We start from the raw sequence: 22,979 nt of genomic DNA, 5'->3' as shown, positions 1-22,979 counted from the left end.
AAATCAAAATAACTTCAACCGTTCGGATATAGCGCTGCGTGGAAGCGAATAATCAAATAATACATTATTTAAATGCATGACTACAAAGGGCAGCGTACTTCAATAGGGATTACCGTTGGCAGGGCCATTTTAATAAACACAATAGACAGGAAGGACAAGTTCAAAGGGCTCGCATAATGCACATGCATAATATACGTTGCCTCAGTAATACCCCCCCGCCACCCCCCCCCCCCCCCCCCACATTGTGCAAGAGTGCAGTAAAACTTATCCACAAATCTGGCCGTCGCCTGATGAAGCTAGTCTTATATATGAACTAGCGGTAAGTACCCAGCGTTGCCCAGGTCAAAAAAATATTTTAGAACTACTCTTAAAAACCTTACATATACATACACAGATACTAAGGTATTGTGAAAGCCTGGTGGGCCATTTGTCCATTTCACCACCAACAAAATTATAAGAGGCTTGTACAAGTCCAAAAAGTTAGAGAAAGTGTGGGGTAAATAGTTGATATAAAAGGTTTCTGAAAATTGTGGACACCCCCCCCCCCAACCTCAAAAAATATATTTACCCCCGCGTAGGTATCTATACCTACACACCCTACATACAACAGAGTAAGTAGTATCTCTCGACTCTGTAGTTGTATCTACTGACTGTACAGTATCTACTGAGCCAGTAGTAGCTACTGGCTGTGTAGTATTTACTGATTGTAGCAGTAACTACTGACCGTAGTCGTATCTACTGGCCCTACAGTAGTACCTACCGACTTTATAGTAGTAACAACTAACTCTATAGTAGTATCTGCTGACTCTATAGTAGTATCCACTGACTATAGTAGTAACTACTAACTCTATAACAGTATCTACTGACTGTATAGCAGTATCTACTGACTCTATAGCAGTAGCTACGGACCGTAGTAGTATCTACTGACTATGTAGTCGTAGTTGCTTACTGTAGCAGTATTTACTGACCGCAGTGGTATATACTGACTGTTTTAGTATCTACTAACTCTATATAGCATGATCTACCAACTGAATAGCAGTATCTACTATGACTACAGCAGTGCATACTGACTGGTGGTGGGACCTATGATTACAGCAGTGCATATTGTGGTAGTACCTGCTATGATTACAGCAGTGCATACCGACCGTGGTGGTACCTATGATTACAGCAGGGCATACTGACTGTGGTGGTACCTGCTTTGAGAACAGCAGTGCATATCTACTTTTGGTGGGACATGCTTTCCCTAGACCAGTGCATACCTACTTTTGGTGGAACATTCTTTCCCTAGACCAGTGCATACTGACTGTGGTGGTACCTGCTATGACTACACCAGTGCATTCCTACTTTTGGTGGGACATGCTTTCCCTAGACCATTGCATACTCTCTGTGGTGATACCTGCTATCACTACAGCAGTGCATACTAATTGTGGTGGTACCTGCTATGAGTACAGCAGTGCATACTGACTGTGGTGGTACCTGCTTTCACTACAGCAGTGGAAACTGCTGTGGTGGTACGTGCTATCATTACAGCAGTGCATACTGACTGGTGATACCTGCTATGATTACAGCAGTGGATACTGTGGTGGAACCTGCTTTCACTACAACAGTGTATACTGTGGTGGTACATGCTTTCATTACAGCAGTGCATACATACTGGTGATACCTGCTATGATTACAGAAATGGATACTGACTGTGGTGGTATCCTATGACTACAGCAGTGCAAACTGACTGTGGTGGAACCTGCTATGACAGCAGTGCATACTGACTGTGGTGGTACCTGCTATGATTACAGCAGTACATATTGTGGTGGTGCCTGCTTTCACTACAGCATTGCATACTGCTGTGGTGAAACCTGCTATTACAGCAGTGCATACTGACTGTGGTGGTACCTGCTATGATTACAGCAGTACATATTGTGGTGGTACCTGCTTTCACTACAGCAATGTATACGGCTGTGGTGGTACCTGCTTTGATAACAGCAGTGCATATTGTGGTGGTACCTGTTATCATGACAGCATTGCATGCTGACTGTGGTGGTACCTGCTATGACTACAGCATTGCATGCTGACTGTGGTGGTATCCTCCTATGACTACAGCAGTGCATGCTGACTGTGGTGGTGTCCTGCTATGACTACAGCAGTGCATGCTGACTGTGGTGGTATCCTGCTATGACTACAGCAGTGCATACCGACTATGGTGGTTCCTGCTATGATTTCAGCTTTCACTACAGTAGTACATGCTGACTCTACCTTATATATGAAAGGAAAATTTGTGAATGTGTCTGTTCGAAATGTTTATCATACTTGCCGACATGCAACCAACTTATATTATCATACACTCACTCATCATACGCTGACTCAGTCATCATACGCCGACTCACTCGCACATCATACACTGGGAGTGTCATGCTGCCAGCTATTGCTGCTAGTTTGGTCGTACATGTTATTTATATCGTTTACTGTTAAATGAGAATCACAGTTCCTATGATTACTGTAGTTACATTGTTTTTGAAGCTGTATTTTGGTGATCTCGAAAACATATGGTTCATCTATCTAATGGTTGGTATTGTTTGACTTGCATCACACTGGGATTTGAGCACACAGCGTTGTAATACGGTGTTTAAAGATTTTCTGGTTTATCTAGAGGATGTTTCTATAGCGCGTCATCGCTTCAAGACGATTCTAAAGTAATTTACAACCTTCCATTCCTTTGCGCGAATTAAAGAATCGATTCTTGGCGCGCTCGGGTTTTTTTTATTTTAAATTAATGAGTTATTTTTTCATTTGTATGTTATGTTTTTAAGTTTTCAGATGTTTTAAAATATATAGCACAAAGTACTCACCTGACAGATTGCTGTGACGAGGCCTAGTCCCGTGCAGAGCCCCCGGCCTCGCCTAGATTGCCCGGCCGGCCGAGGCTGGGGCCAGGGCCGCAACCCCCCCCCCGCGCTACAATAAAATTAAATTTTGATTTAAAGCTTTCGTGACTGCAGTGATTCATATTCTTGGTTCTTTCGGTAAAGTCACGTTGAAGGGAAACAATAAAATAAATATAAAACAATAAAATTCTCACGACGTTTCGACTGCAACACAAACAGTCATCATCAGGTGTGAAAACAAACGGCAAGAACATTTGAAAGTGGCGGTTTGTATTGATTTATTTTTTAACGTTAGCACCACGGACAGCGATTTGACAGTTTGTTTAGATGGACAAGTCCATCTATGTTCGGAAAAGAGGAGGGGGGAGACGAAAAATTAATGTATGCTGTCTGAAAGCCACCATAAGCGTGAACAATCAATTAAGACCTGAAATGGTTTATCAGCTAAGCCAGAATCCATCTTCTCGGTTGAAATTGTCTCTGTGTTTGTATATGTGGCTAGCCTCATGAACGAATCTCTCATGGTAGCCAGATGGCTTGCAAATAACCTCTGTCTTGGAGAAGTCAATGTCATGTGAGCCTACTGAATTATAACAGTGATCTGCCACGGCCGAAGTGTTGGTCCTACCGTGTTTTAGGTCTGCTTTGTGTTCACGAATGCGGTCCATGACATGTCGTTTGGTTTCTCCAATATAACTACTACCACAGAGGCAACTTAGTTTGTAGACACCAGGGTACTACTGTATATCCGGAATCACATCTTTTACAGACGGAACCAGATCACGGATTTTATGTAATGTGTTGAAACGGACCTGGATCTTGTGTTTATTCAAGATTTTGGAGATGTTTTTTGTGATTCCCGCAATGTAGGGTAAAGTGATGGTTTTGAAAGCCTCCTCAAGAGGGTCCTTCTTCATGGTTTGAGTGATAGCTTTGCGAATTTTATAGTCGTAGTAACCATTAGCCTTAAGAGCTTGGTGTACGTGCATGAGTTCACTGCCTATGTGTTTCTGGTCGGATATGCATTGGGCTCTATGGTGCAAAGTCTTGATGAGAGAATTCTTCTGTGATGGATGGTGGTGGGAATCCGGTTTCAGATAAGCATCCATATGGGTAGCTTTCCTGTAGACAGAGTGGCTCATTGAACCATCAGGTCTCTTTTTCATTAGGACATCCAAAAAAGGTAGCTTGCCATCTTTTTCGACTTCCATGGTAAATCTGATGGCTGGGTGTATGAAATTGATGTGGTCGAAGAATTGGTCTAGAGCAGGGCGGCCATGTGGCCAGATGACAAAAGTGTCATCCACGTACCTCTTCCATAAGGTTGGGCGCAGAGTGGCAGTCTGGATGGCGTCAGTCTCAAATTTCTCCATGAAAATGTTGGCTATAACCGGAGATAGGGGGAGCCCATTGGGGTGCCCTCAGTTTGTTTGTAGAAACTTCCATTCCAAGTGAAGTATGTATTGGTTAAGCAGTGTCTCACCAGAGGGGGGTACCTCAGTGTTTAGTCCTTGATGAACCAAGTCTTCAATGATTGCGATGGTGTCAGGTACAGGAACTTTGGTGAATAAGGAAACTACATCAAAACTGACAAGCAGGTCGTCTGGGGACAGGGACATACCCTTGATTGTCGATACCAGGTGAGTAGAATTTTGTAACGCAGAGGTGGTTTTTCCAGTGAAAGGACGCAGGATTTTTTTTTATCTGAAATCCTGCGTCCTTTCACTGGAAAAACCACCTCTGCGGTACAAAATTCTACTCACCTGGAATCGACAATCAAGGGTATTTCCCTGTCCCCAGACGACCTGCTTGTCAGTTTTGATGTAGTTTCCTTATTCACCAAGGTTCCTGTACCTGACACCATCGCAATCATTGAAGACTTGGTTCATCAAGGACTAAACACTGAGGTACCCCCCTTGGTGAGACACTGTTTAACCAATACATACTTCACTTGGAATGGAACTTTCTACAAACTGAGGGCACCCCAATGGGCTCCCCCCTATCTCCGGTTATAGCCAACATTTTCATGGAGAAATTTGAGACTGACGCCATCCAGACTGCCACTCTGCGCCCAACCTTATGGAAGAGGTACGTGGATGACACTTTTGTCATCTGGCCACATGGCCGGCCTGCTCTAGACCAATTCTTCGACCACATCAATTCCATACACCCAGCCATCAGATTTACCATGGCAGTCGAAAAAGATAGCAAGCTACCTTTTTTGGATGTCCTAATGAAAAAGAGACCTGATGGTTCAATGAGCCACTCTGTCTACAGGAAAGCTACCCATATGGATGCTTATCTGAAACCGGATTCCCACCACCATCCATCACAGAAGAATTCTCTCATCAAGACTCTGTATCATAGAGCCCAATGCATATCCGACCAGGAACACATAGGCAGTGAACTCAAGCACGTACACCAAGCTCTTAAGGCTAATGGTTACTCCGACTATACAATCCGCAAAGCTATCACTCAAACCATGAAGAAGGACACTCTTGAGGAGCCTTTCAAAACCATCACTTTACCCTACATTGCGGGGATCACAAAAAAGATCTCCAAAATCTTGAATAAACACAAGATCCAGGTCCGTTTCAACACATTACATAAAATCCGTGATCTGGTTCCGTCTGTAAAAGATGTGATTCCGGACATACAGTACCCTGGTGTCTACAAACTAAGTTGCCTCTGTGGTAGTAGTTACATTGGAGAAACCAAACGCCATGTCTCGGACCGCATTCGTGAACACAAAGCAGACCTTAAACATGGTAGGACCAACACCTCGGCCGTGGCAGATCATTGTTATAATTCAGTAGGCTCACATGACATTGACTTTTCCAAGACAGAGGTTCTTTGTAAGCCATCTGGCTACCATGAGAGATTCGTTCATGAGGCTATCCACATATACAAGCATAGAGACAATTTTAACCGAGAAGATGGATTCTGGCTTAGCAATCATTGTAAAGATTTGATTTAACCATTTCAGGTCTTAATTGATTGTTCATGCTTACAGTGGCTTTCAGACAGCATACATTAATTTTTCGTCTCCCCCCTCCTCTTTTCAGAACATAGATGGACTAGTCCTTCTAAATAAACTGCCAAATCGCTGCGAGTGGTGCTGACGTTTTTTTATAAATAAATACACCATTTAAAAATAAATTAATTAATGCGGACCGACACACCTGATGATGACCGTTTGTGTTATGGTCGAAACGTCGTGAGAATTTTTATTGTTTTATATATATTTTATTATTTTATTGTTTCCCTTCAACGTGACTTTACCGAAAGAGCTAAGCATATGAAAAGGTGGGGGAGTTGATAGTAGAGACGATGGGATGAAGGGGTGTATCTACTTTATGTATTTTTGGTAAGCCGTATAATCTTTGTGGCCTGGCAGCAGAAGGTTTCAACGAAAACTGCTTAGTTTGATCAATTAATGCGGTTGAATCAGAAATGATTTTGTTGGTTTGTATGACGAGGCTGTTGGTGGGATCTCTTTTTATTTTTGTATAGCTGCCATCGTTGAGTAATTCTTGAATTTTGTTATATTCTATTTTATCCATGATGACAGTAGCATTGCCCTTGTCGGCTGAGAGGATTACAATGTCATCCCTCTTTTTTTAATTTACAGAATAATTCTCTCATCATCAAGACTCTGCACCATAGAGCCCAATGCATATCCGACCAGGAACACATAGGCAGTGAACTCGTACACCAAGCTCTTAAGGCTAATGGTTACTTTGACTATACAATCCGCAAAGCTATCACTCAAACCATGAAGGACCCTCTTGAGGAGCCTTTCAAAACCATAACTTTACCCTACATTTCGGGGATCACAAAAAACATCTCCAAAATCTTGAATAAACACAAGATCCAGGTCCGTTTCAACACATTACATAAAATCCGTGATCTGGTTCCGTCTGTAAAAGATGTGATTCCGGACATACAGTACCCTGGTGTCTACAAACTAAGTTGCCTCTGTGGTAGTAGTTACATTGGAGAAACCAAACGACATGTCTCGGACCGCATTCGTGAACACAAAGCAGACCTTAAACACGGTAGGACCAACACCTCGGCCGTGGCAGATCACTGTTATAATCCAGTAGGCTCACATGACATTGACTTCTCCAAGACAGAGGTTCTTTGCAAGGCATCTGGCTACCATGAGAGATTCGTTCATGAGGCTATCCACATATACAAACACAGAGACAATTTCAACCGAGAAGATGGATTCTGGCTTAGCAATCATTGGAAGGATTTGATAAACCATTTCGGGTCTTAATTGATTGTTCACGCTTACGGTGGCTTTCAGACAGCATATATTAATTTTTCGTCTCCCCCCTCCTCTTTACCGAACATAGATGGACTCGTCCATCTAAACAAACGGTCAAATCGCTATCCGTGGTGCTAACGTTTAAAAATAAATCAATACAAACCGCCACTTTCAAATGTTCTTGCCGTTGGTTTTCACACCTGATGATGACTGTTTGTGTTGCAGTCGAAACGTCGTGATAATTTTATTGTTTTATATATATTTTATTATTTTATTGCTTCCGTTCAACGTGACTTTACCGAAAGAACCAAGAATACAATAATACTATTTAATCGCTATAATTTTAGTATCTACCCACCCTATAATAGTTAGTACACACATTGGGGTGGAGGGGGGGAGAAGAGGATGTGACACTTTGATGACTTTACCTCAGCGTTGCGTGTACATTTTTTGCATTTTGAACGGGAATGAGAAATGGCATCCACCCTGCGGCGACGACGTGAGTGCGTTGCCAGGGGCAACTCGTATCGGCCTTTTGCGCATGCGCAGCAGCGAGCCGGGCGGCAAAAGTAAATAAATAAATATGCATCACACTAAAATCGTTAATTAAACCACTTTAAAGGTGACGGATGGCAAAACGGAATAGCCTATGCCAAGCAGGGGGCTTGGGGCGTGCCGCCCGGCAAAAAAATTTCCACGCGAACTCCGCGGTCCGAGAGCCAAATCCCTCGCAAGCTAGCGTACACAGACGGACAGACAAAAAAAGAGCTTTATAGGTTAGATGTCATTTTTATCTGTCTGTCTGTGTGTTCACGCGCTTGCGAGGGATTTGGCTCTCAAACGGTGGGGTTTACGTTAAAAAAAAATTGCCAGGTACCACGCCGTAAGCCCCGCGGTTGACAAATGCTATTCCTTTTTCACGTCCGTTACCTTTAAATTAGTTAAATTAGCCATTTAGTGCGATTTTTCTTTAATTATTTAATACGAGCGCTCGGCCATACCAACTCACGCACTTTCGGTGGTGGGGACGGACCATGCCAAGTCACACGCATTCGATGGGGGTGAGGGGGAAATTTACTTTCGCCTGAAAAATGCTATACAAATACACACAACACTGAGGCTAATTCTTCACAGTGTGATATCCTCTTCTCCCCCCACCCCAATGCGTGCAGTTACTGCTATTAAGTCCGTAGCTATTATTTCTAAAGCGCTTAAGATAGTATTGTAGCGCGGCCAAAAAAATGGTGGGCGGGGTCGCGGGCCAGCCTGCAGCCTGCCGGCTGGGCAATCTAGGCAAGGCCGGGGGCTCTGCACGGGACTATGCCTCACCACGCCACTCTGTCAGGTTCGTGGTTTGTACTAAACAGTCGATATATACTGCTATAGAGTCAGCATGTACTACTGTTCTGATAGCAGGTACCACCACAGTCAGTATGCACTGCTGCAGTGAAAACAGGTTACCACCACAGTCGGTATGCACTGCTGTAGTTAAAGCCGGTACCACCAGTCAGTATGCACTGCTGTCGTGAAAGCAGGTACCACCAGACTATGCACTGATGTAATGATAGCAGGTACCACCACAGTCACTATGCACTGCTGTAATCATAGCAGGTTACCACCACTGTCGCTATGCACTGCTGTAATCATAGCAGGTTACATCACAGTATCCACTGCTGTAGTGAAAGCAGCTACTACCACGGTATGCACTGCTGTAGTTAAAGCAGGTACCACCACAGTTAGTGTACACTGCTGTAGTGAAAGCAGGTACCAAAGTCGATATGCACTGCTGTAGTGATAGCAGGCACCATCACAGTCAGTATGTACTGCTGTAGTGAAAGCAGGTACCACCACAGTCAGTATGCACTGCTGTATTCATAGCAGGTACCACCACAGTCAGTATGCACTAGTGTAATCATAGCAGGTACCACCACAATATGCACTGCTGTAATCATAGCAGGTACCACCACATTCAGTATGTACTGCTGTAGTGTTAGCAGGCACCGCAGTCGGTATACACTGCTGTAGTGAAAGCAAGTACCACCACAGTTATGCACTGCTGTTATCATAGCAGGTACCACCACAGTATGCACTGCTGTTATCATAGCAGGTACCACCGCAGTCAGTATGCACTGCTGTAATCATAGCAGGTACTACCACAGTCAGTATGCACTGCTGTAATTATAGTAGGTACCACCACAATATGCACTGCTGTAATCATAGCAGGTACCACCACATTCAGTATGCACTGCTGTAGTTAAACCACGTACCAACACAGTATGCACTGCTGTTATCATAGCAGGTACCACCACAGTCAATATGCACAGCTGTAGTGAAAGCAGGTCCCAACAAAGTCCGTATGCACTCCTGTAGTGATAGCAGGCACCACCACAGTCGGTATGCACTGCTGTAGTGAAAGCACGTACCACCAGTCGGTATGCGCTGCTGTGGTGATACCAGGTACCACCACAGTCATTATGCACTGCTGTAGTGATAGCAGGTTACACCAGTCAGTAGGCACTGCTGCAGTGATACCAGGAACCACCACAGTCGGTATGCACTGCTGTAGTGATAGCAGGCACCACCACAGTCGGAATGCACTGCTGTAGTGAAAGCAGGTACCACCAGTCGGTATATACTGCTGTAGTAATAGCAGTGCATACCGTCGATGTGTGTGTGCGTAAGTCGATGTGTGTGTGTTAGTCAATGTGTGTGCGTGTGTAGACAACTATTATTAAAAAATGAAGTTACTTATTTTCACAATAATTATGCGTGTGTCTAAGTCCATGTGTGCGTGTGGGTTATTGTGCGTGTCTGCGGCGATGTGTGTGTGTAAGTCGATGTGTCTGTGTGTGAGTCAATGTGTCAGTCAATGTGTTTGTGTGAGAGTCGATGTGTTTATGTGTGCGAGTCGATATATGTGTCAGTCGATGTGCGTGTGTTAGTCGCTGTGTGTGCGTGGCTCCATGTGTGCGTGTGAGTCCATGTGTGTGCTTTATTGACCTGGTCAAGGCCTATGATACCATCGGTAGACCTGGGCTCTGGGTTGTTCTTCATGCTTTCGGAGTCCCTGACCCTTTGCTCACGGTCATTAACGACCTTCATGGTGGTAGGCGGCCCCGGGTAAAACTACGTGGCCAGGAGTCAGAGCCATTCCCTGCACACCTTGGGGTGTGACAGGGATGTCCTCTGCCTCCCACATTATTTTACATCTATTTTGACCACATAGTTCGTGAGGCCTTCAATGGCTGTACCGGAGGATTTTCCATCTGGTACAGATACAATGGAAGGCTGATAGATGCCCGGGTGCGGTCAAGGGATGGCTCCCTATTGCTCAACCATGTTATGTATGCCGAAGATCTGCTGATTGCTGCTCGCTCAGAGGAGGAGTTGGAGGCGCTGCTGCTGAACCTGGAGCTTGCCACTAAGAGGTGGGGCCTTACCATCAGTCCCACCAAAACTAAGCACGTGCCTGGGTATTTGTACCATTGGACAATCTACCCCCACATCTCCCAATTAGTGATGGGCCAGCTGTGGAAAGAGTGGAGAGTTTCCCATACCTGGGCAGTGTGCTAATGACCGGCTCCGGTTTAACAGCAGAGGTCTCACTCCAAATCAGTCGAGCGGCATTATTGCATAACGCTGTGTGGAAGCTACCTGTCTCTCGCTCCGCACGAAGCTCCAGGTCTTCTTGGCCACGGTCATGCCCTCCCTTCTCTACGCTTGCGAAACGTGGACCCCCCTAATAGAACATCTTCGCCAGTTAGAAACATTTAGGCTGGCCTGCCTACGATCCATCTTGGGTTTAAACCAGGCTAGATTGTGTGAGGAGCTCACAAATCCTTTAAAGATCTGGACAAAGTCCCATCGGTGAGCTCCTACGGCAGGCAAGGCTGCGTTGGCTGGGCCATGTAGCCAGCATGCCCAGCCAGAGCATGCCTAAACAGCTTTTGTTTGTATTCTTAGTTTTTTCGGTAAAGTCACGTTGAAGAGAAACAACAAAATAACAAAATATATATAAAACAATAAAAAATTCTCACGACGTTTCGACCATAACTCAAACGGTCATCATCAGGTGTGTCGGTTTGCGTAAATTTATTTTTAAAAACGGCACATTTATAAAAAAAAACGTTGGCGTCACGCGCAGCGATTGGCAGTTTGCCCAGGACTAGTCCATCTATTTTTTGAAAAGAGGAGGGGGGAGACGAAATTTTTTATAATGTATGCTGTCTGAAAGCCACTGTAAGCGTGAACAATCAATCAAGAACTGAAATGATTTATCAAATCTTTCCAATGATTGCTAAGATAGAATCCATCTTCTCGGTTGAAATTGTCTCTGTGCTTGTATATGTGGATAGCCTCATGAACGAATCTCTCATGGTAGCCAGATGGCTTACAAAGAACCTCCGTCTTGGAAAAGTCAATGGCATGTGAGCCTACTGAATTAGAACAATGATCTGCTACGGCCGAGGTGTTGGTCCTACCGTGTTTAAGGTCTGCTTTATGTTCACGAATGCGGTCCGAGACATGGCGTTTGGTTTCTCCAATGTAACTACTACCACAGAGGCAACTTAGTTTGTAGACACCAGGATACTGTATGTCCGGAATCACATCTTTTACAGACGGAACCAGATCACGGATTTTATGTAATGTGTTGAAACGGACCTGGATATTGTGTTTATTCAAGATTTTGGAGATCTTTTTTGTGATCCCAGCAATGTAGGGTAAAGTGATGGTTTTGAAAGGCTCCTCAAGAGGGTTCTTCTTCATGGTTTGAGTGATAGCTTTGCGGATTGTATAGTCGGAGTAACCATTAGCCCTAAGAGCTTGGTGTACGTGCTTGAGTTCACTGCTTATGTGTTCCTGGTCGGATATGCATTGGGCTCTATGATACAGAGTCTTGATGAGAGAATTCTTCTGTGATGGATGGTGGTGGGAATCCGGTTTCAGATAAGCATCCGTATGGGTAGCTTTCCTGTAGACAGAGTGGCTCATTGAACCATCAGGTCTCTTTTTAATTAGGACATCCAAAAAAGGTATCTTGCCATCTATTTCGACTTCCATGGTAAATCTGATGGCTGGGTGTATGGAATTGATGTGGTCGAAGAATTGGTCTAGAGCAGGCCGGCCATGTGGCCAGATGACAAAAGTGTCATCCACGTACCTCTTCCATAAGGTTGGGCGCAGAGTGGCAGTCTGGATGGCATCAGTCTCAAATTTCTCCATGAAAATGTTAGCTATAACTGGAGAAAGGGGGGAGCCCATTGGGGTGCCCTCAGTTTGTTTGTAGAAAGTTCCATTCCAAGTGAAGTATGTATTGGTTAAACAGTGTCTCACCAGGGGGGGTACCTCAGTGTTTAGTCCTTGATGAACCAAGTCTTCAATGATTGCAATGGTGTCAGGTACAGGAATCTTGGTGAATAAGGAAACTACATCAAAACTGACAAGCAGGTCGTCTGGGGACAGGGAAATACCCTTGATTGTTGATACCAGGTGAGTAGAATTTTGTACCGCAGAGGTGGTCTTTCCAGTGAAAGGACGCAGGATTTCAGACAAAAAACGAGCTAGTTTGTAGGTGGGGGAGCTGATAGTAGAGACTATGGGACGAAGAGGTGTATCAACTTCATGTATTTTTGGTAAGCCGTATAATCTTGGTGGCCTGGCAGCAGAAGGTTTCAACGAAAACTGTTTAGATTGATCAATTAATGCGGTTGAATCAGAAATTATTTTGTTGGTTTGTGTGACGAGGCTGTTGGTGGGATCTCTTTTTATTTTTGTATAACTACCATCGTCGAGTAATTCTTTTATTTTGTTGTTGTATTCTATTTTATCCATGATGACAGTAGCATTGCCTTTGTCAGCTGAGAGAACTACAATATCATTCCTCTTTTTTAATTTATATAATTCAAAACGCTCATCTTTGCTGAGGTTGCTAGCTGGCATCTTAGCGTTTTTGAGGGTTGCAGCGATTTCAGATCTTGCTACGTCTGCAGCGATGTGACCCAGGCCCCTGAGAGCAACGTCTACTTGGGCAATTATATCATTAACTGGTATGTGTTTAGGTGTGACTGCAAAGTTTAGACCTTTAGCTAAAACGGATTTCAGACCATCGGAAATAGAACTGTTACTGCGATTAATTACGACTTTATTAACGTCTAACTTTTTGGTGTGTGGGTCTGGTCTTTTGTTGAAGAGGAGGTTAAATTTGGAAATCAGGTTTTCCTTACATTTGGTCGACATAGTAGCAGCTGAAGAGGCAGTCATATTGTCTACATGTTCCCAATCCGATGTGGACATTATTGCCGTCAATGATAAGTGTGATTTGTAGAGTGTCTTGTCTAACTGATCTAGTTCTGTGCGTATAAGTCTGATTTTTTCTGAGATAAGAGCTAAGCTAGTTTTGAAAAGAATTCGTTTCGCATTAGAAGAAGTTACAGCAGCAGAGGTCAGTGGTTAATGGTTACTCTGACTATACAATCCGCAAAGCTATCACTCAAACCATGAAGAAGAACCCTCTTGAGGAGCCTTTCAAAACCATCACTTTACCCTACATTGCTGGGATCACAAAAAAGATCTCCAAAATCTTGAATAAACACAAGATCCAGGTCCGTTTCAACACATTACATAAAATCCGTGATCTGGTTCCGTCTGTAAAAGATGTGATTCCGGACATACAATACCCTGGTGTCTACAAACTAAGTTGCCTCTGTGGTAGTAGTTACATTGGAGAAACCAAACGCCATGTCTCGGACCGCATTCGTGAACATAAAGCAGACCTTAAACACGGTAGGACCAACACCTCGGCCGTAGCAGATCATTGTTCTAATTCAGTAGGCTCACATGCCATTGACTTTTCCAAGACGGAGGTTCTTTGTAAGCCATCTGGCTTCCATGAGAGATTCGTTCATGAGGCTATCCACATATACAAGCACAGAGACAATTTCAACCGAGAAGATGGATTCTATCTTAGCAATCATTGGAAAGATTTGATAAATCATTTCAGTTCTTGATTGATTGTTCACGCTTACAGTGGCTTTCAGACAGCATACATTATAAAAAATTTCGTCTCCCCCCTCCTCTTTTCAAAAAATAGATGGACTAGTCCTGGGCAAACTGCCAATCGCTGCGCGTGACGCCAACGTTTTTTTTTATAAATGTGCCGTTTTTAAAAATAAATTTATGCAAACCGACACACCTGATGATGACCGTTTGAGTTATGGTCGAAACGTCGTGAGAATTTTTTATTGTTTTATATATATTTTGTTATTTTGTTGTTTCTCTTCAACGTGACTTTACCGAAAAAACTAAGAATATGAATTACTGCAGTCACGAAAGCTTTAAATCAAAATTTAGCTTTTGTTTGGTCGGACCGAGGGGGCTAAATGGGCGTGGTACGGGCTACAGAAGAGATGGAGTGATGTGCTACAGGAGGATGTGGAGCTGAGTGGACTTGCCGATGACTGTGTGTGTGAGTCGATGTTTGTGTGTAACTCCATGTATGTGTTTAAAGTCGATGTCTGTGTGTGTCAGTCCATATGTGTGTGTGTGTGTGCGTGTAAGTCGATGTGATTCTATGTGTGTGGGTCGATGTCTGTGTGTAAGTCGATGTGTGTGTCTGTCTTTTTCGCCCGGGCAACGCCGGGTACTTACTGCTAGTTATAAATAAAACTCGTTCTGCAAGTGGCTGAGAAAGGGTGTTACCAAAAGTGTTTTGAGAATTTACAGGAACACTGGAATTGCAGATGAGCGTACTTTCGAGGGTACAGCCTTAACTTAATAAGAAGTCTTATTTACGCACATAACACAATCAGGGCGGATGTTTTGATCATATTCCGTATACTGTATTGTGTGTGTGCATATATATGGAGAGAAAACATGTGCATCTTATGTATTGGCTCAGCTGTAGTGTGTTCACCACTTGGTTCAGAGGTTCATGGATCAATTCTGGCAAGCCACTCTGGTTAATCCTGCGGTGTGCACTCACCATAAATATAAGCCATCTGCTTTACAATGTAAGTTAAAGATCCTGTGATGTCATTTGATAAGAGTAGGCCAGAGTGCTGGAGTCATGGTCAAAATTTATTAAACTGGAATTACATATAGCGATGATGGCTCCCTACGAGCAGATTAATGCCCACTTGCGAGCCAGTGCCGAGCTACCCTGTGCCATAGGGGCAACTGCCATCAGGAGGTCCCCTAGGCTAACTAACTAAACAGTGCAATCTGAGACGTATTGTTGCATTATGAGAGTAATATAAGTGCAAACACAATATATTACAGCAACATTTACTACTATATTTACCCAAGGATGTCAGTGTGTAACGCGCGTGACGTCACTCCACGTCGACCAGGCCCCCTCATTAATAATCATGAACAGGTTACGTCCTCCACATGGACCTGCCCCTTAATAATCATGGGTGGGTGACGTCACTCTGCATGGATAACCCCCCCTCATTAATAATCATGAGCAGGTGACGTCCTCCAAATGGACACCCCCCCCCTCCATTAATAATAATTAGCGGGTGATGTCACTCCGAATGTAGCACACCCCCCCTCATTAATAATAATGAGCAGGTGACGTCACTACACATCGAACAGCCCCCCACATTAATAATCATGAAGAGGTGACGTCTTCCAAATGTACCCCCACCATTAATATTGGGTGACGTGAATCCACATGGGGGGGTGAGGCGCCTTCTTCCCCCTACTTCGACCCTCCTCAGCGTCAACTTACAACCCTCACGTCACGCGACTTCCGTAACGCTATTAAGACATATAAGTAAAAAGGGCGTCATGATGAACAAGGGATTATAACCTTTCAATGAAATAAGTCTGTCACCGCGGCCTGACAAAATTGCACACAAATTGATGCAATGAATATCACGTCGCAGTCTTCTTTTCGCTTGGAAGTTTCAGATTTACTGAAATACACCCGTCCTTGGACGGGCAAAAGACTAGTCATGTATATAGTCATTATAAGGTGGTGGCATCGAGGCACACAAGCCTCACACTAGACACACAAGATTCCGTAGTGTATAGGCAGCTGGCAGTCATATAGTGAAATGTGGAGCCCTGCAATTTCCTGGTAATTTTTCTGCTGGCAGAAGGGCTTCCACTACATAAAGTTCTAGAGAGCACCTCCAGAGGCTATTTGGCCTACTCTTCCACACTACAGTCATATTGGAAGAAGTCAGTGGGAGGACCCACATATTACCCCACCACATGTGACTTGTCAATCACGTAACTATGTTGTGCCCATTTGTACTGCTGGGTGGACAGAGGTGGGGAGATTTACAAAACTTGTGCCATTGTTTCCACTCCTATGTCAAGAAATCAAACTGAACCGAAGACTTAAATTTAGATTTAAAGCTTTCGTGCCTGCAGGGATTCATATTCTTGGTTCTTTCGGTAAAGTCACGTAGAAGGGAAACAATAAAATAATAAAAATATAAAACAATAAAATTCTCACAGACGTTTCGACTGCAACACGAGCAATCATCATCAGGTGTGAAACTACAGCAAGAAAATTTGAAGTGGCGTTTTTTTTTACATTAGCACCACGGAGAGCGATTTGGCAGTTATTCAGATGGACAAGTCCATCTATGTTGGAAAAGAGGAGGGGGGAGACGAAAGCAATGGATGCAGTCTGAAAGCCACCGTAAGCGTGAACAATCAATTAAGACCCGAAATGGTTTATCAAATCCTTCCAATGATTGCTAAACCAGAATCCATCTTCTCGGTTGAAATTATCTCTGTGTTTGTATATGTGGATAGCCTCATGAACGAATCTCTCATGGTAGCCAGATGGCTTGCAGAGAACCTCTGTCTTGGAGAAGTGAATGTCATGTGAGCCTACTGAATTATAAGTGATCTGCCACGGCCGAGGTGTTGGTCCTACCGTGTTTTAGGTCTGCTTTGTGTTCACGGATGCGGTCCAAGACATGTCGTTTGCTTTCTCAAATGTAACTACTATCACAGAGGCAACTTAGTTTGTAGACGCCAGGGTACTGTATGTCCAGAATCACATCTTTTACAGACAGAACCAGATCACGGATTTTATGTAATGTATTGAATCGGACCTGGATCTTGTGTTTATTCAAGATTTTGGAGATCTTTTTTGTGATCCCCGCAATGTAGGGTAAAGTGATGGTTTTGAATGGCTCCTCAAGAGGGTCCTCTTCATGGTTGGAGTGATAGCTTTGCGGATTGTGTAGCCGGAGTAACCATTAGCCTTAAGAGCTTGGTGTACATGCTTGAGTTCACTGGCTATGTGTTCCTGGTCGGATATGCATTGGGCTCTATGGTGCAGAGTCTTGATGAGGGAATGCTTCTGGGATGGATGGTGGTGGGAATCCGGTTTCAGGTAAGCATCCGTATGGGTAGCTTTTTGTAGACAGAGTGGCTCATTGAACCATCAGGTCTCTTTTTTATTAGGACATCCAAAAAAGGTAGCTTGCCATCTTTTTCGACTTCCATGTTAAATCTGATGGCTGGGTGTATAAAAGTGATGTGGTCGAGGAATTGTTCTACAGCAGGCCGGCTTTAAATCTAAATATAACCACCTCTACGGGGAGGGTTTACACATAACTTTGAGATCCTTCAACAAACTCCGGGATAAGAAGGCTCAGCTGATCGAGTTTCTCACCTTTCTGAAGAGATGCCGCGACTCTGGGGTAATACCAATCGCATTTACACTAACCTCTGCTGCTGTAACTTCTTCAAATACAAAACAAATTATTTCCAGAACTAGCTTAGCTCTTATCTCAGAGAAAATCAGACTTATACGCACCGAACTAGATCAGTTAGACAAGACACTCTACAAATCACACTTAGCATTGACGGCAACAATGTCCACATCGGATTGGGAACATGTAGACAATATGACTGCCTCTTCAGCTACCACTATGTCGACCAAATGTAAGGACAACCTGATTTCCAAATTTAACCTCCTCTCCAACAAAAGACCGGACCCACACACCAAAAACCTGGACGTTTACAAAGTCGTAATTAATCGCAGTAACAGTTCAATTTCCGATGGACTGAAATCCGTTTTAGCTAAAGGGCCAAACTTTGCAGTCACACCTAAACACATACCAGTTAATGATATCATTGCCCAAGTAGACGTGGCTCTCAAGGGCCTGAGTCACATCGCTGCAGACGTAGCAAGATCTGAAATCGCTGCAACCCTCAAAAACTCTAAGATGCCAGCTAGCAACCTCAGCAAAGATGAGCTTTTTGAATTAAATAAATTAAAAAAGAGGAATGACATTGTCATTCTCTCAGCCGACAAGGGCAATGCCACTGTCATCATCGATAAATAGAATATAACAACAAAATTCAAGAATTACTCAACGATGGCAGCTATACAAAAATAAAGAGATCCCACCTACAGCCTCGTCATACAAACCAACAAAATCATTTCTGATTCAACCGCATTAATTGATCAAACCAAACAGTTCTCGTTGAAACCTTCTGCTGCCAGGCCACCAAGATTATACGGCTTACCAAAAATACATAATGTAGTTGCACCCCTTCGTCCCATCGTCTCTACTATCAACTCCCCCACCTACAAACTGGCTCGTTTTCTGTCTGAAATCCTGCGGCCTTTCACTGGAAAAACCACCTCTGCAGGAAAAAATTCTACTCACCTGGTATCGACAATCACGGGTATTTCCCTGTCCCCAGACGACCTGCTTATCAGTTTTGATGTATACTCTTTGGTTTTATTCGGTAAAGTCACGTAGATAAAATAAAACAAAATTAAGGAAAATAATTAAATCACGACGTTTCGGAGGCAACACAAGCTTCCGTCTTCGTGACTTTACCGAATAAAACCAAAGAGTATGAATCCTTGCAGTCACGAAAGCTTCAAATCTAGAGTTTTGATGTAGTTTCCTTATTCACCAAAGTTCCTGTACCTAACACCATCGCAATCATTGAAGACTTGGTTCATCAAGGACTAAACGCTCGGGTACCCCCCCTGGTGAGACACTGCTTAACCAATACATACTTCACTTGGAATGGAACTTTCTACAAACAAACTAAGGGCACCCCAATGGGCTCCCCCCTATCTCCGGTTATAGCCAACATTTTCATGGAGAAATTTGAGACTGACGCCATCCAGGCTGCCACTCTGCGCCCAACCTTATGGAAGAGGTACGTGGATGACAATGTTGTCATCTGGCCACATGGCCGGCCTGCTCTAGACCAATTCCTCGTCCACATCAATTCCATACACCCAGCCATCAGATTTACCATGGAAGTCGAAAAAGATGGCAAGCTACCTTTTTTGGATGTCCTAATAAACACATTCCTGCGGAAGGAGCTGGTAGGAACATTGGGTTGCTCGGTCAATGGCCAGGGTCAACTGCAGCGTGGTGTATTCCGCAAATATGCCCGACTGTGAGGGCGGGCACAAGCCAGCGTGAGTAGGTTAAACGTTGAGTTTTATAAGGGCACCACGGGGTGATCAGCCCCTCCCCACCCAGCCCCACCCCTCCCACCCCTCCCATCCCCCACCCAGCCCCACCCCCCACCCAGCCCCACCCTCCCCACCCAGCCCCTCCCCACCCTCTCCACCCAGCCCCACCCCTCCCATTTTATCCGGGTGTCCGGATACACGTGGACAGACATCCACAGACATACACAATTAATCCCCTGCCTCCTGTGAATTAATCCCGGTTGGGCTTCCAGTCCACTACGTTTCCTACCAGTAAAAAGATACCTGATGGTTCAATGAGCCACTCTGTCTACACGAAAGCTACCCATACGGATGCTTACCTGAAACCGGATTCCCACCACCATCCATCCCAGAAGAATTCCCTCATCAAGACTCTGCACCATAGAGCCCAATGCATATCCGACCAGGAACACATAGCCAGTGAACTCAAGCATGTACACCAAGCTCTTAAGGCTAATGGTTACTCCGACTACACAATCCGCAAAGCTATCACTCCAACCATGAAGAACGACCCTCTTGAGGAGCCATTCAAAACCATCACTTTACCCTACAATGCGGGGATCACAAAAAATATCTCCAAAATCTTGAATAAACACAAGATCCAGGTCCGATTCAACACATTACATAAAATCCGTGATCTGGTTCCGTCTGTAAAAGATGTGATTCCGGACATACAGTATCCTGGTGTCTACAAACTAAGTTGCCTCTGTGATAGTAGTTACATTGGAGAAACCAAACGACATGTCTCGGACCGCATCCGTGAACACAAAGCAGACCTAAAACACGGTAGGACCAACACCTCGGCCGTGGCAGATCACTGTTATAATTCAATAGGCTCACATGACATTGACTTCTCCAAGACAGAGGTTCTCTGCAAGCCATCTGCCTACCATGAGAGATTCGTTCATGAGGCTATCCACATATACAAACACAGAGACAATTTCAACCGAGAAGATGGATTCTGGTTTAGCAATCATTGGAAGGATTTGGTAAACCATTTCGGGTCTTAATTGATTGTTCACGCTTACAGTGGCTTTCAGACTGCAGCCATTATTTTCGTCTCCCCCTCCTCTTTTCCAAACGTAGATGGACTCGTCCATCTGAATAACTGCCAAATCACTCTCCGTGGTGCTAACGTTAAAAAAAACCCGCCACTTTTTCAAATTTTCTTGCTGTGGTTTTCACACCTGATGATTGCTTGTGTTGCCGTCGAAACGTCTTGAGAATTTTATTGTTTCCTTTCTACGTGACTTTACCGAAAGAACCAAGAATATGAACCGAAGACCTCTGCATTGCAAATCCAGAATGCTAACCATTACACCATGGCAGGGTTAAATAATCTATTCATAAAAATATTAAAATTAAAGCCCAAAGTAAGGGGTCTTGGTGTCAAAACTGTAGGGAGTGTACGTACCTGTGTGCGAGCACACACTACTCTAACACCACCTCTGCTTTTGCATCCAACCCAAAATATTTACTTGGGGAGGGAGTTGGGTGTTTTTCAGTGATGAAGCAAGTTTCAGTGGTATGAACCCTTTCAGTGGTATGAACCCCTTGGGGAAACCCCAGCCTCACGTTAAACAAGAAAAGTAGCCTGTACCATACCCGTATTGCAGCAGGTACATTCATAGACAACGGTATCCTTCCGTCAACAGTATACGATGATGAAAGGCTTGACCCAGTTTGAATGACTGTAAAGACTGATCCTGGAGAGACGGACACTTGTGGGGCCACAACCAAAGGCCGTGGCTGCCACCCCGCTTCGCACATTCGCGATTATTTCACCACTGAAGACATTTGACATCAAGGTTTCGAGAGCCAACCCAGAATGTTTCACCAGTTTTCCCTTCCTCTTGCCATAGCTTCCCATGTATCGGTGTTGATGTCAGAAAAACAACATATTTTACGCATTCTAAACAATATAACATGTTATTGTGTGTTTTGATTATGCATGTTATATTTTATAACGTAGTAATCCCTTATTTAATGTGACAGACGTGCTCCTCAAAAGTTCCGAGTCAAGTGAAAACGCACCAAGCGAGTAATTACTGTACTGCTTCACATTTGCACTGTAAACTCAGCCTGCAGTTATCGAATGGAGAGACAGAGAACTGAGATGAAGGTTATGCCGTGTACTGTATAATGCCGTGTACTGGATCATAACCGGTCAGCCGCGCAGCTCAAGAAAGTTATTCATCATCAACCACTCAGAAGCTGCGTTATAACGGGCGGGTTACGTGTTGTGCGAAAAGCGTTCCCGAATTGAAGCACGGTGTTCTGGAAGCACCGTGTTATGCATTGTATGTAAAGTGAGGACTTACCGTATTCCACATTTGACAGTACATTTTTTTTGTAATATTACTATGTCATTAGTCTGGATAAATGTCAAATAGCCACAATTTACTGTATATTTATATATACTACTTCAAGGGTTTGTTTGCTACCCATTTGCAAGTGAAAAACTGCGTCACTTCTAAAATGTTCACGTCAATTTTTTTCTCAACGCTCTAGAGTGAAAAGTACAATCTTCAACCACAAGTCTATCAATCTAAGCCTTCTACCCTCAAGTAGGGAAAATGCTCAGAACATCAATTCATCATGTGCTCCTCATAAGACAGCATCAATGAACAATGGGTGAGTTTGTGTGGTTTAATTTGAAATTGTATGCCAAATTGCACCTGCTCATATCTAGACCACAAACCTATTTAGTGTCCTCGACAATGTTTTAGTGAGCCCAAATAAAAACCATACGTGTAAATATGTGTACCCCATGAAGGCAATGCACAATCTCGTGTGTACAGTCCTTCACGACAGTCAATATTGAAGCACCAGTTATAAACATGTTTACTCACGAGCATCGCGTCGGCCTGGCTTCTCAAATCTTCTGTCACCACCTCTGTTGCCAGATAAGCACAACACGCCAAAAGAATATCAACAACCCTTTCCAATTACATGGATGGAATGTAGAGAAACTACTAAATATTTTCAAAAGATAAGCATTAAAGATGTGTGCAAAGGAAAAAAGCAAAACACCTAAATGGCAAAATATTACCACAAAGACGCTTGCAACTACAGCATCGTGCTGTTGAGGAATATTTAGATCACCACGACAGGGCCTAGCTTCATAATATATCTTCCACAGCCACCAAAACGATTCAAAGAAAGTGACAACTCTCATCCTTATGACACAACCACTGGCATCATCCCCCATTACAGCAATTTATCCTGCCCAAGCCCACTTACTTTTCTTATAAGTAAATGTGTTATATATTTATACTTCTAAAGCGCTTTTCACCCGGAGATCATAAAAAGCTGTACATCCAGGCTCACACCAATAACATCCAATCCGAAAGCAAATAATTCAAGTAGA

General features: G+C 43.8%; 1 protein-coding gene across 12 annotated transcripts in view; it reads right to left on the bottom strand.

Annotated features, from left to right (window-relative positions):
• The window catches only part of GIGYF2 (GRB10 interacting GYF protein 2), a 145,297-nt gene that overhangs the window by 98,679 nt on the left and 23,639 nt on the right, over nt 1–22,979 (bottom strand). For all 12 annotated transcript variants that reach the window (XM_076070359.1, XM_076070367.1, XM_076070362.1 and 9 more), the window contains exon 7: nt 22,462–22,505. In XM_076070359.1, the coding sequence (XP_075926474.1) occupies nt 22,462–22,505 (44 nt within the window). The remainder of the gene's footprint in view (nt 1–22,461; nt 22,506–22,979) is intronic.

This window comes from Petromyzon marinus, chromosome 28, assembly GCF_048934315.1.
Source record: "Petromyzon marinus isolate PM22_M1 ecotype Great Lakes invasive population chromosome 28, UKy_Petmar_22M1.pri1.0, whole genome shotgun sequence".
NCBI lineage: Eukaryota > Metazoa > Chordata > Hyperoartia > Petromyzontiformes > Petromyzontidae > Petromyzon > Petromyzon marinus.
Note: the sequence above shows the minus strand (reverse complement) of the source record. Positions and strands in the feature narration are given on the sequence as shown.